The sequence below is a fragment of the Lipotes vexillifer genome, unplaced genomic scaffold (assembly GCF_000442215.2).
Source record: "Lipotes vexillifer unplaced genomic scaffold, Lipotes_vexillifer_v1.1 scaffold260, whole genome shotgun sequence".
NCBI lineage: Eukaryota > Metazoa > Chordata > Mammalia > Artiodactyla > Lipotidae > Lipotes > Lipotes vexillifer.
This window is the reverse complement of record NW_006778123.1, coordinates 711,099-726,559: the sequence shown is the minus strand read 5'-3', so window position 1 is coordinate 726,559 and position 15,461 is coordinate 711,099. Positions and strand designations below refer to the sequence as shown.

Below are 15,461 nucleotides of genomic sequence, written 5' to 3'. Positions count from 1 at the left end.
TACTTTCTTTGCTCATCCATAAGAAGCAACTCCTTATCCATTCAAGTTTTACCATGAGATTACAGCAATTCACCCACATCTTCAGGATCCACTTCTAATTCTAGCTCTCTTGCTATTTACATCACATTGAAGTCCTGAACCCCTCAAAGTCATCCATGAGGGTTGGAATCAATGTACTCTAAATCCTATTAATGTTGATATTTTGACCTCTTCCCATGAATCACAAATGTCCTTAATGGCATCGAGAACGGTCAGTTCTTTCCAGAAGGTTTTCAGTCAACTTTGCTGAGATCCATCAGAGGAATCACTATGGTAGCTATAGCCTTACAAAATATATAGTAATGGATAGTAGCAAAAACATAAGCTTTACGGTCAAGGTGTCTTCAAATCCTAGTTTTACGTTTTATTAACTTTAATTTGGAGCAAGTTAACTTGTCAGAGCCTTTGTTTCCTTATCCTGTAAAATATGATTTATTAATTGTTGAGGTTAGTTAGACAAGCCTAACTAAAGGAGCCTTGCATAATACCTGGTATATGGGTATTAACTTTAGTACATACTAACCCCCACCCCTACCCCATGTGATACCATCTGTCAGAGTTCTGTTGGATACCTTAAGTGGTCTTAGACCCTCAGGAAGAGCTAGCTTGATTAGGTAATGATCTTGTATTAGTAATGTCTTTTTTTTTCTTTTTTAAAGACTTTTTTAAAAGTTGAAGGGATGTCTCTCGGTTGTTGCTCCTGAAAGGGCTTTGACCTTTAGACCAATTCCCTCAGCTTTTTTAGGACAGGATTTTTTTTTTTTTTAAACCCGATTCCTTAGGTAACTCTAAATCTCTCTGGTATACCTGTCTTCTAATACCGTTTTCCTTTTGTTAAGATTGTATGGTTTAGTTCTGGATCATCCACTAGAGTTGACTACATACATTTTGCATGTTTATAGCTCTGTTCTCTTTATATTTTCTTTGTTCTTTGAGGTACTAAATAATACATTTGCTAGTGACTTGCTGTTGGTGGAACTTATCTCCATTTTGTATAGGTAGGTTCACTGGATTCTTTCCTTTGTACATGTGCGTAAGTCCCTCGTTTTCAAGTTTTATTTTCTGTTTAATACTGTGTTTTCTGGTTGGACTGACTGTAAATTATCTGTAGGATTCTGAAGAAATTAATGGAACAAATTAATATCACAGTCATAATACTTCAGAGTTCTGGCTTTTTGTTAGTGACTTTTTTTTTTTTTTTTTTTTTTTGCGGTACGTGGGCCTCTCACTGTTGTGGCCTCTCCCGTTGTGGAGCACAGGCTCCGGACGCGCAGGCTCAGCAGCCATGGCTCACGGGCCCAGCCGCTCCGCGGCATGTGGGATCTTCCCAGACCGGGACACGAACCCATGTCCCCTGCATCAGCAGGCGGACTCTCAACCACTGTGCCACCAGGGAAGCCCTGTTAGTGACATTCCTAATGAATGACATGCCAGAATAACTCTTGGGTACACAAGAATTATATTTTAAAAGTCTAATATAGATATGGGTAAGGAATAGTTAAAGAAAATACCTATTTCATTGAAGGATATTGGGAGGAAAGTTAATTTTCATATTAGTAAATAACAGATTTGACAGTATAATCCAAAAAGAATAGTTTCGTTCTAATCTTTGAAATTACTTTAAACATGAATATCTGCAAATATTAACTATGATAACCCTCAAAATAACTTGAGTTATATTAATGTTTTTGAAGCAGTAGATGAAATTACGCTTCATTAACTAATTTTAAACTTTTTTTTAGGTAAATGAATTGGTGGATGCCAGAGATGTCGCCCTTGGTGCTTGGTTTGAAGCACGAATACATAGTGTTACTAGAGCTTCTGATGGACACTCACGTGGCAAAACTCCACTGAAGAATGGCAGTTCTTATAAAAGGACTAATGGAAATATAAATCGTAATTCCAAAGAGAACACAAATAAATTGGACAATGTACCCTCTACGTCTAGTTCAGATTCTGTTGCTGCTGCTGAAGACGTAATTTATCATATCGAGTATGATGAGTAAGTGCTCATGCTATTGAGGACTTCATTCATGTTTTTGTTTGTAGAAGCAAAAAACTCTTCCATCTCAAGATTGGTTTCAAATAATAGTCTTTCAAAAGAAATCATCTAGGGGTCATGTTCGGTCTAGTACCATTTGTTTTTGTTTGTTTAGTGGTTGTAATATAATAAGAGCTCCTCAACATTTAGCATCTGGCTCCTAAGTGGTTTGTTGTTTGGGGTATCCTAATACCTGGCTTAATTCAATATGTAAGGGTTTCTCTTTGTCTGGTCCTCTATTAGGGTTTTTGCTATGTATTTTAATAATATTCTAGAAAGTATATAATATTGTGTAATGTAATAGCATTCATTCATTTATTTATTTATCTTGGCCATGCCGTGGGGCATGTGGGATCCTAGTTCCCCAACCAGGGATCGAACCCATGCCCCCTGCAGTGGACGTGCGGAGTCTCAACTGTCAGACAGCCAGGGAAATCCCTGTAATAGCCTTAGAATGAGGTTGAAATATTTTCTAAAAGCTATTATTGGGATAATTCACATAAAATTTATACATTTAAAGGGTACAATTCACTGTTTTTAATATATTCATAGGATTGTGCATTATCACACACTACTCTTAGAACATTTTTATTTTCCCCGAAAAAACTATATGCCTGGCATCACTTCCCAATCCCCCTCTCCCAACAAAAAAATTTTTTTGAATTTTATTTATTTTTTTATACAGCAGGTTCTTATTAGTCATCCATTTTATACAACAAAATGTTTTTAAATGTTCATGTGAAAACAGTATTAAGAACTTGCTTTGAGAGCTTAGACTTTAACACTGAATTACTTTCCTTACCTATTTTCAAAATCCTAGTATAAAAGTTACTATGGGGAAAGATTTAGTGTTTATTCAACACTAAATGATCTTCATTCAAGTGACATTTTAATATGTATAGAAAGTATGAAACCAAATCTTTATCAGGTGTGAGTTCAAGATCCTAAAATGGTTTTGATTTTTCTTAACAAAAATGGTATAAAAGACTGGTGTCAACTCAGATTTCCAGGATACCTGGAAAGGGGTCAAAAGTAGATCCCTTTCATCTTTTCTGATACTTCTTATGGTTTTAGTTAACTTGCCAATGTGGCTTATTTCAAATGTGCAATCATACTGTTTTTTACCATAGTAGATGATAATAGAACCAACAACTAGAATGGGTATTAAGATCTGGGATTGGCCAGGACTGGCAATATTGGTAAATCGAGCCTGGGATAGAAAGGGATTGGAGTTGATGTGTTAATAGTAACCAGTGTCTGGGTTTATGAATACCATGGCAAAGAGGCAAGAGTGGAGGATTTAAGCTATCTGTATATCAGCTGTCAACAAGTAGAGTTCTTGATTTGCTTCAAGTTTTTATTTAATTTCTTGGAGAAAAGAAGAAATAACTCAGAAACCTGCTACCTGGGACCTGATTCTAGCCAATAAAGGAGTTATTATTTGGCCCGCCCCCCCCAAAAAATTGTATAGAATGGCACAGTGTAGAAATAGGGTAAGAAGCTTTAAACACTAAGTGAACTAAGGCTTATTAAATTTTTTACAGTTTTAGGGGCTCTTAGTTGGTTTTGGAATAAGACTTTCCAATGGAAAGAGCTGAGTTTGGTACAATGTTAGAACATAAATCACAATATCTTAGCGTTTATTTGGTTATTTTCTAATGAAGAAGTTTGTCTTGATTGGAATGAATGTTAGTCTAAACCCAACATGCATGAGAAGACTAAAATTATCTGTCCAAAATAATTTTACATGATGGAATTGTTTCAGTGTTGTCAACTTAAATATATGGTAGCTGGACTTTCTTTGAGACGTAAGATATCAGAAGCTTAGTAAATGTCATTCATATCTTCAAAAAGAGAAAAGGACTATACAGAGTAAAGTATGAAATAAATAAAATAGATGAGTTTCTGGATAAGAGTCCCAGATAACAAAAGGCTGGTATAAGCATCTAGAAAAAATCATGATCCCATATGGATGTGATAAAGAATCCTGTTAAAGTTTCTTTCATCACGGTTATCAGAAAAGTTAAAAACTATAGTCAAGTTCATGTTAATTTCAATAACTGATTAAACAAGTTCTCACATTCTTGGACGGAGGATGCATTGAAGACAGATTGTGGAGTATATGGCTTAGCAGTAGTAATAGATTCTTATTGAGTAGTAAGCTCCAACTTAGTTAATAGAATGTAGCTATCAAATAGTTACACTGTAGGATGTTTTATTAGAAGTAAGATATCTAGAACAAGACTGGTGGTGCTACCATTTTACCGGGCTGGTTATTCTCTACTTGGAATATTGTTTTCTGTCTTCGTGCTTTAAGAATAATACCAACAGGACATGGTGCATCTTTAGAGTAGAAGTCAAAATGTAAAATCACCATGAAGAATAGCTAAAAGAACTAAGTATTTACATTGAAAAGACTGGGATCAAGATAGCTTTCATATTTTAAAAGCTCTGGGTGAAAGTTCTGTACAACATAGAAGGTAGGTTTCAGGATAACATAAACTTCCTACCAGTCAACTCTCTAAAGATAGAGAATGGTCTGCACTGAGAAGGAGACAAAAACAAGCGTTGGCTATCTTCAACCTTAGACAGGGGGATTTACTAGAAATGTTACATTGCAAAGGGAAATAAAGTTAGAGGTCATTAATCCAATCACTCTAATTTTTACTTCTAAAACGGTATTTGTCAGACAATTTTTTTGTACTTAATAGACTTTAAGTACATACAGGCTGCCATCCTATTCCATTTATGATTCTAAATCTGTCATTTCTCTCAATGAATTAACTTCATTTTTCTCATAGATTAAGTTGAAAGTAATCTGCTTAATTGTCTCCAAACTCTGAGTGCAGCAGTGCGAGTGCGTTTTGAACAGCCTGTCATTTAGCCAGTGCAGAGAGGTATTGCATATGGGACCAAGGAACCTGTTCAAGGAATTCTTCTGGGATATGCAGTGTTTGTCAGTTTAAAATGGCACTGTTCCAAAGTTACTTTTGTAGTGACCTACAGGTCCTAATATATTAACCAGGCCAAATGAATTCTCAGTCTTTGAAATGAATTTCATTAAAGCATTGCTGTCTCAGAACAAGATTAAGTAGGTATACTACTCTGCATCTTCAATCCCCACTCCAATCAGAGCAGAGTTAAAAACAATTTTTAATCTGTGAGAAGTGATACGTATTAAAGATTTATAATGTTACTTATTAGGTAGATGTGTTCCACAAAACAACACTTCCAAAAGCCAAATCTAGTGACATTGTTCTAGAATCTCAGTGAAATCATGTTTGCTAATCTTATTCCATTTTTCCTCTCAAAATTATGGATATAAATATTCTAAGTGCATAGAAAGCAGGTTATGTTAAGAGATCTGTTTGAAACGTTTTAAGGTTTAAGAGTTTTACTGTTTTCAGGGGTCCCTTTTCTATAGATTCCTTGATGAATATAGACTGAATTGAGAGCTTCCTACTGCAAATAATATAAAGCAAAATTGTGGAGTTAACATCAAAGTGCCTGCTACAAAGAACATATATGTGGGTTTGTTCTGTTTTATTTTTTTCATGATGGCTATTGTGTACTATTCATCTGTCATCACCCTTGCCTTAGCAAGGGCTGTGTATTTTTAGAATTAAACCAATCCAGTAAGTACTTCGGGAGAAAGAGCTAGCAGTACAAATATTAAATCTAGACTTCAGAGATTTAGATTTCAACGGATTCTTAAATCTTCTGTAAAGTTTTAACTTCTTAAAAGCAGCTTTATTAAGGTATAACTCACATAGCATTCAATTCGCCCATTTAAAGTGTAAAATTCAGTTTTTTTAGTATATTAACAGAACAGTCACCACAATCTAATTTAGAACATTTTGGTCTTCCACAAACCCCGTACCGATTAGCAGTCACTCCCTGTTTCCCTTCCCCCACCAGCCCTTCCCCCAACCCCTCTCAGCCATAGGCAATCGGGAATCTTCTGACTCTGGATTTGCCTATTCTGGACATTGCATATAAGTGGAATCCTATAACATGTGGTCTTTTGTGACTGGCTTTTTTCACTTAGCATAATGTTTCAAGGTTCATCCACGTTGGAGCTTATATCAGTACCATATTCCTTTATTGTCAAATAATGCTCCATACTACCACTGTTAATTTATCCACTTACAGTTTATGGACACTGGTGTTTTCTACTTTTTGCTGCTAGGAACCTTCATGTACTATTTTTTTGTGTAGGCATTTGTTTTAGTTTTTTGGCATGTATGTGGCAGCAAGATTGCTGGGTTGTATGGCAGTTATGTTTAACCTTGGGAAGAACTACCAGACTTGTTTCCAAAGTGGCTGCACCATTTTACATTCCCATGAGTTGTGTATGAGGGTTCCAATTTCTCCACACCCTCACCAAAACTTTGATTAGAGCCATCCTATAGTATAGGAGGTATAATTAACCTACAACATTATGTTAGCTACAGGTGTACAGCATAGTGATTCAATATTTCTGTACATCACAAAGTGATCACACCACTAAAGTGTGTTTATTGGAGAATGACTATGCCTGCTTGAAACTTTTTTTTAGTGGTATTTGGGGCAGAAAACAAAAGGGAAGGGGATTCAGGAATGAGCAAATGTCAAGGTAATATAGGCAATTATAAACCCATGAAGTGGTTAAATGGTCAATTAAAGAAAAAGAACTTCAAATTTTCCCTTATTTCATAGTAAGCTTGTACTGTATATTTCCATAGCTTTCTAAAAGTTGTCTTTATTCCCATTAGTTACTTTCTGTAGTTATGTAAGGTTTAAAAATTTTAAGGGTCCTGAACATCTAAATTCACAAATCTGTGACTGCAGTCTTGTGAGAGTAGAGATCCTGAAGCTAATTGTGGTGATGAGCCATGATCTTGACTTATAGGGAAGTAGACTGGGAAAGGGGCAATCATTACCTTAGTGTTTCTGGTAGGTTAATATGTCTATAGCATAGCTTACAGCTATTTAATTACATTAACTCTTATGTGCCAGACTCTGAGCTAACTTCTTACATGAATGCTCATGTAATCTTTAAATAACTGTAATGTTGGTTACATTAACTTCCATATGAAGAGACCAAGGCTTACTTACATAACTTGCCAGAGGTAACATCTGTTAAATTGTCTGACTCCAGAGCTTAAGGGTTAACCAATATGCATTATTGCCACTCTGCCTTAAACATGGTACATGTAATTGGTAATAGCCTACATAACTTCAAAGGTCAACCATTTTGTATGACTTAAAGACTTGCTTTAGACTTGGCCTGGGTTTTAAAGCAGACAGCACTCATACAACTTTGAGTTAAACCCTGGGTATGTAAGCAACTGAGGCCACACTGCTGAATTTAATCTTTACTCATCATTTGGCTGCTTTATCAACAGATAAAGGCTTAATTCCTTACCCTGCTTTTGTATTAAGAAACATCTGTTCTTAGTGGATTTGGTTTAGATTCCTCTTAATTAGACTAGCAGTTCTCAACCCTAGCTATACATTTGTTGTCTAGGAAGCTTTAAAAATATCAGTGCCTAGGACCCACCTCCATAACTTATTGTATGATTGATCTTTGGGACCTCAGGGGATTGCTGTCTCAAAAGTTCCTCTGTGATTCTAATGTGTAGCCATGGTTGAGAACCACTGCCTTAGACTAGTGGTTCTCAAAGTATAGTCCTGTCCAGGAACATCAACATTACTTGTTAGAAATCCAAGTTCTTGTACTTACTCCAGATGTAATGAATCGCTCTCTGAAGGTGGCCCTGCAGTCTGTGTTTTAATAAGTTCTCTGGGTGGTTAATATGTATACTCAAGTTTAAGAACCACTCACTGATTGCCTTTTGTACAGCCTTATCAGTTGCTACTAAGAACCAATATGGGGGAAAGGGGTTGATATGACAATTTAAACATAGTAAATACATTAAAGGCTGGAGATGATATACAATACCTGAGGAATCTGAGTATTCATCTTTGTTTTAGTACCTGTATAGGTGGCTTATGGCTTGTTGATTTTTCCATTTTGTTTCCATATACATAAAGGATTAGTTAAGTCTTTTTCTAAAAGAAATTATATTTCATTCCAGCTAAATGATCTGTATCATTTAAATGAGGGACCATTTTCCACTGTGCAGTCTTTATCTGTACCTTGGCTAACATAGAAAGCAGTGTCCATCATGTGTTTGTGGAGAATTTATCTTTTATGATGTATTGGTACATTCTTTTTTTTCCTTTTTAACTAATTGAAATATTCTGTTTTGAGTTTTGTGGCAATTTTAGTATATTATCATTCACATAATGTTTCTTTTGACTTGATGATAATTTCTCTGAATTCCCCAAACTTGCACTTCCTCTTAAGAACTCAAATCTCAACCCAGACCATATAAAAGGAAAGGTTAACATGGGAGTAGTATTTGCAGAATTAGCTCCAGAACCACTGTTTAAAAAGTATTCTTTATTTCTTCTGTCTGCTCCATCAACCGTTAAGTATTGGTAAATTCTTGAGTGGGGGAGAATACTCTGTAGTAGTCGAATATTTGTTCTGAGATCTACTTCTGGCTTTCCTTTGAATTAGACTCTTAAATGCATCAGTCAGTCGTTCTAAGACAAGCCTTCTGAATTGGGCTTAGGGTTAAACTAGATCTCAGAATCTCCCCATATACCTTCTTCTAAGGATTCAACAGGTACATTTACAGGTCAGTTAAAAAGGTGAATTTGGGAATACTAGTCTTGTTAGTGACTTGCTTTTTAAAATTGCTTTATTAAATTTAGTGTTCTAATTTAGAGACCTTGATTTATAAATTGGAGCTGATTTCTATAAAGAGAAATGTAAGCTAGAAAACACATAGTAGTTTGAACAAGGAAGTATATATATAAAGAGGGAAAATGCTTATGAAAGTTATTTTATTTCTGTATCATATCGTAGTGAATTGTCTATGGCTAGGCAAAGTTGAAATCTTTAAACATGAGAGTTTTCATAGTGACATGAAAACTACTTATGTAATCTCTCATGCTCCATATTGTTCACATTTCAAATAGAAATGTCAGTTTACCTCAGAAACAAACTCTTATTGTTTTGACTTTTTAGTAAATTATTCTGAAGTACCCTTTTTAAAGCATGGTTCAATAATTCTCTTGTTAAAACAACACTATGTGCCAGGCACTATACAAGTACTTTTCCTGGACTATCTCATGTAATCCTCATTAAACAATCAATGAAGTGGATACTTTTCTAAGTGTAAAGAGGGAATAACTTGAGATTTAGAGAAGTTAATATACCTAGTATTGAATAGGTGATTAAGTGGTAGACTGAGATTCAGAAGAGCACATACTTAGAACCACTCTACCATACTACCTCTCATTTTGAGAGAAGCATGCTTATAAAATACCTTAATGTATAAATAAGTATATATAAAATATTATAAAGCAGTTATGTTTGCATAATTACAAAATTTCTGTCATTCTCTCCAGTTATCTGTCACAGAACAGAAACCTTAAATCAGTAAACACCTGTGTGCCTTTTTCTGTAAGGAAAATGCATAGCTCGCTAGTATTCAAAGGATTTTTAAACCAAATAGGTTAAACTGCTGCTTTTAACAGCGTGTCAGGGTTCTACCATGGGATTGAGATCAAATGGAAATGTCATAGCATCACTTAGAACTTGGAGGGTAACTTACGCTAGGCTACAATTAAAAGCTCTTCTGGCAAACGTCTTAGGATAATGTTGTCATTGCTGCCAGCGTTCTCTTAAGATTTTTTTGAGCTATTCTAAGCCTGTGGTGCATGCTTTTGAGTATTCTTAATTATGGCTACTGCAGATAGAAGTCAGTGAGCCAATTCTGAAAAAAATCAAGTGGTATTTTTAGATAAAAGTTGCTGTTCTATAAAGTAACAAAACTGATTTTCTTGAATGTATTGATGTGATCTATTTCTAAAGGAATCCCAAAAATGTTTTAATGATGTCTGGGTTTTCATGGGAGAAAAGGGATAAGATTAAAAAAAATCAGATCAGAGTGTCATGTTGATCTTGAGTAGGGAGCTATAAATGAGAGGTTTAGTTTCAGAACCCTGGTGCAGTGACCATTCTCCCCCATTGTTTTTTGGTTGTTACATGTTTGCCAAAGACTTAGAATATTTCCTCTTTCTATGACTTGCAGTGTTCTAAATGGATGATAATCAAAAGGAGGGCAGAAGAATTTAGATCTTTGACTTTATTGTTGCTCTTCTCTTGTGTTAAAAGATCACTTGGTGCTTAGAAAAATGACTACAGGTATCAGTTAAAATGACTACAGATATCAGTTGATGTCACCTTTTCAAATTTATACATCATTCCTTTACATTAGTGTTTCTCAAAACGATGGTCAGCAACACTGCGGATTCACCCAGGTACGGTATTTATAATGCAGATTCCTGGGGGATACCAGATCCCACCCCCACTCCCTGCATTGGGTGGGCCTGGGGTAGAGCCCAGTAATCTGCTTTTCAGAAAGCAGCCAGGAGCCTATTAAGTATACAGAGCATTGGTTCTCTTATAGGCTGTATCGTTTTAGTCTTTAGAATCAGAATTTGCTTTGAATTCTAGGTCTTTGGTTGAGTTTTTTGCTTTGTTTTCTTTGAACTCGTTCAGCTTTAATTTCCTCATCTGTAAATACCTACTTGACCATGTTCTTTTTTTCCCCCTAATAACCTTGAAAAGTATCCAGTAATAATAGTCAAATTTTCTGCTTTTCATTTATTAATAAAGCCAGGTTATTTTGGTAAGTACTCTTAAATAATTTATCTTTGGCATAGGTATCTTTTAACCTGATTACATTGTTTCCACTATTAAAACAGTTATACACCATTGTTAACATGTTGTACAAGTGACATTTATTTCCATGTAATATGTAAAGTTCTACTGTAAGCAGTTTTAAGTAAGTTATTTTTGTCTGTGAGTAAGCTTTACATTTAAGGTTTGAAACTGAGTGATGTCATCTGTTAGATTAAGAAATGCTTTCTTTTTGCATGTAGTATGACATTAAAGATTTGCTAAACTAGAACATGCCTCCAGGTGAATGTTGTCCTTATTTAAGCATTTTAACACCAGGAAGCCATGTTTTGAAGGAAGGTTTCAGTGATAGTACTTTGCTTAATACTGTTTGAGTCTTCTAAAATGCTTAGGTAGCTTACAAGTCACCTAAGGAAATGCACTTTTACTATTTTATAACAAACCTGTTTTAAAAATTGTGCTTAGTCAATTTCCCTGAAATTTAATTCCCCAGGTTTTACTCAATGATTTGTTAATTGAAAACACAATTGGTTTTTACTAAAATGTAACATAGTTCAGGATAATCAAAAGCATGTACTCTGAAGGATATCTCTAAAAGACATCTAAAGAGTATTTGGAGCAATGAAAATGTTACTGGGAAAACAAGCTTAAGGATATTCAAGGCTTATCTGAGAATATAGACTTTATAACACCAAAGTGTTTCTAAATTCTCAAAGATGCAGAGTAGCTAACTAGAATAAACTTATACCTTGTATTGGGGTAATACCTTGACTTCAGGTTCTAAGAACAGAAGGTCATGTAGAATAAGAGAAAAAAAGGACCCTAGTCTTATGCTTCCATAGTTGTATGTTGGCTCTTGGCACAGTGTAGTCAGCTTCAGTATGTTCTTTCTTCTCTGCTTTAGGTCTTTGGGGATATCTTGAGCCCTGTTTTAGAGGTTTTTCAAGCTTCTAACACTTCCCAAAATGTTTCATGCAGTCTCCTGCAGTTTTCGCCAGTGCAAATGCTGGAAGAAGTCAGCACTTGGACCAATTTGTAGAATTTGCAGTGGTTATCTTCAGCCATACATTAGACTTCATGGGAGGCAGGGAATGCTGTGTTGGAGGCTGCCTATACTTAAAAAGACTTTCTCTTGTGTACTTGTATAAGTAACTGGAGCTAACTACAAGTTTCTTCGTTTTAAGAAATCCAAAAACATAATCTTTAAAACGCCTTTTTCTTATTATCTCTGTGTAGAATTCTTTGTTCCCACTTAACTACCATAAAACACAGTGGTCACCGTTTATTACATTTTATTAAGAGCTTTAGTTATACAAAAGATTTTTCTATTTAATGAGTTGCATGTTTCCAAACATCTGTAGGCCTGGTATATCCCAAACACATTAAAGTTTGAACGTGGTATCTGCTTCTCAGTGAAAAACTTGCTATTTTGTAGTGTTAAGTTCTGTGATAGAAAAATGTACAACTAGCTTTTAGAGTACCTAAAGTTCTGAGGTTATAAGGTAGAGAAGATACTTCTGTATTCCTGAAGGAGAGCCACAGGATACCAAGGATAAGGAGGTACAAAATACAGGGTTACCTAAGGGTAGATTAGTAGGGCTGGAGTGTAGGAGATATATGGTGAGTAATAAGAAATGAAACTAAAGGTGAATAAAGATTTCAGGTTAAACATGGCAGATTAAGTTGCATGTTTGTCTCCACTCCTCCTTACACCCTCCTAGAAGACAGTAAAAGAATAAATGCATAAACCCCCGAGGACAAAAAATATGATAGAAGTTAAGACACAGAAGAGAAAGCAACAAAATTTTGGAAGGTAAGAAGCTAATGGGTAAATGATGCCTAACTTAGGCCAGAAAAAGCTGAAACCTAAGGATAAGCCAACAACAAGCAAGTAAATTGGTATCGGAGAACCTTTGGAAAGTTCAGACCTTGGGTTTACCAGGTACTTTGGACGTAGGCATATGGAATAAAACTGAGAAGAAGAGGATTGGTTTATTTATATGAAAGAGGATTTTAATCACTTCTACCCCACTCAAGGCTTAAATCAAGAAACAGGAAAACATGGTATTCAGGAAATAGTATTCAACGCAGGAAGTAATGAAAGGAGGTCCCAGCATGACAGCTGTGGAACAGGTCTAAGCCTGAAGAGCAAGTTTTCCAGATTAGAATAGGACAGAGGTCTCTAGAAGATGTTTTGCAACCCAGAACACTAGTAGAGTACCTGAAATGTCTGAACGTAGAAGAGTTTTAACACCTGTGGCAGAATGGGGATAATTAATATGTACATGGAAAATTAAGCAAGTAGCAACCAAAAAGAAGAGTTAAGTACTTAACAGAAAACAAAGTTGTGAAAGAAAGGATTTATAATTAAAGCATACTTCATTAGTTAGCTATGAACACTTATTTAGTCAGCATGTAAAAATATATATTGTAAAAAATACTGATTTTTACGAACAACTTGGTTTGTATAACATGCTTAAGAGCAAGACATTTTGTCAGTCCCTGCAAGATTATAAGTCCTAGAGCCAGGTGATCAGAGTTTGAGTCATGTCTCTGCTGCTTACTCCTGTCCAAGTAAGTTAACTTCTGTGCCACATCTGTAAAATGGGGGTAGAATAGTGCCTACCTCTATCCTAAGAGGTAAATATGTTAACACTTAGAGCAGTGCCTTCTGTTAGTAATTATAAGGAAGAAGAGATAGAGGCAAATGAGCTGTACATCAGGGATGGGGAGAATAACAGTTTGAAGTAAAAAGCAATGTGTAAGCATGTTACTTTAAAATATGCTGGAAAATAAAAGAAATAGCTAAAAGTTAAACAGTTGCATTGGGGGAATAGAAATCAGTGTGGTCGACTGGGGCAGGAGGCTGCTTGTCCTCACTGTAAGCCTTGAGTGTTAACTTAGAGTTTTGTACTCTTGTGGGAAAACTTCAAAAAGTGGGAAGAGCCTTTTGTTTGGATTTTAACTTGAAGCACAGAGCATTTTATTTTTTATTGTAGAAATCTTTAAACTTATGCAGAGGTTGAGAGAAAGAACTCATCACCTAGCTTCAATCATTATGAACTCCTGGCCAATCTTGTTTAATCCGTACCGGCATCCCCAAGTACCACCCCTGGATTATTTTGAAGCAAGTCCCAAATCTTAAGTCATTTCAACCAGAAATAACCTTAGCAGCTGTGGTGGGCACAGTGCTCAGATCTTCAAGACAGAACTTGCTGACCTGCAAGGAATGAATGCAGTTAACTGATAATTTAGCCACAGCACTTTTGATATCTGTGACAGTGTTTGAGCCAAAGCCACACTCTTGCTTGGCATTGTCCAGCTGGTGACTAAGTGTGGCAGCAGTTCTAGGGCCTGGCAATTATGCCCAACATTGCTCCAGAGCTCACGATTGGATTGGCGAAGATTTTGTTTGTATCACACTCTTATGTTTCTCCTTCTCAGCGCTCTTTTCCTCTCCTTTCAAAGTGAAAGACAGCATCGTGGTCTAAGGGCTATTGCTTCCTAGTCCTACTCTTTCTATTTTTCATAGGTTCATCCTGATCTTGACATCTTTTTTCTCAGTTGAATACTCTAAAAGGATTCTTTCTAAAGTGTGCAGGAGACAGCTAACATCAGGCCAGAGATTTACTACTCTTGTTTTTTGTTTGTTTGTTTGTTTTTTGCGGTATGTGGGCCTCTCACTGTTGTGGCCTCTCCCGTTGCGGGGCACAGGCTCTGGATGTGCAGGCTCAGCGGCCATGGCTCACGGGCGCAGCCGGTCCGCAGCATGTGGGATCCTCCTGGACCGGGGCACGAACCCGTGTCCCCTGCATCGGCAGGCGGACTCTCAACCACTGCGCCACCAGGGAAGCCTGATTTACTACTCTTTAAAAGGTCTGTGTGTGGTTGACCTTTGGCTGGTGTTGGGGAACTTAACTTTCAGGAGGATTCTCATCATTCCTTGATAAAAATGGTTCACTCTCCATAAACTCTGCAAAGAAATATATTATTTATGCCAAATACCTGCTTCTGGGAGTCTGGAATTTTGGTATGTGCTAGACACTGAGTGCTGATGTGATGAATCCCTAATAAAAATCTTGAGCATTCTTCACTGTACACCCCTGGTAGTAACATTACACACATGTTGTCATAATATGTTGCTGGACATATTAAGCACATTTTGTGTGACTACTGGGAGTGGATTCCTTGAGCTTGCACCTGGTTTCCTCTAGACTTGATTCCATGTACCTTTTTCCTTTGCTGAATTTGCTTTGTATCCTTTCATTGTAGTAAATCATAGCCATGGGAAGAACTATGTGCTCTCCTGTGAGAATGAGTCACTGATCCTGGGATGGGGACCCTAAAGCATTAAAAAAAAATCCACATGAAATTTACAATAATTCCTTAAAATCAAATAACCAGTCAATGTTCAGACTGACTTATTTTTTAAAAATATACTTGGGATTTACAGATAAGGATCCACCATCGCGTGTAAGATCCACCCATTGCGTGTAGTTGATAGGTTAAGTCTCAACCTACAGGTTTCCCCTATTCTTTCTTCCTTGCTATTTATTTGTACAAGTGACAGTTTATTCAGTTTTCCCACACAGTCTGAACTTTACTGATTACATTTCTGTA

At 36.2% G+C, this 15,461-nt stretch overlaps 1 protein-coding gene across 1 annotated transcript in view; it reads left to right on the top strand.

Moving 5' to 3' along the window:
- UHRF2 (ubiquitin like with PHD and ring finger domains 2) overlaps positions 1-15,461 on the top strand; it is a 76,129-nt gene that overhangs the window by 13,215 nt on the left and 47,453 nt on the right. The window contains exon 3 of the mRNA XM_007451458.1: positions 1,782-2,041. Coding sequence (XP_007451520.1) covers positions 1,782-2,041 — 260 coding nt within the window. The remainder of the gene's footprint in view (positions 1-1,781; positions 2,042-15,461) is intronic.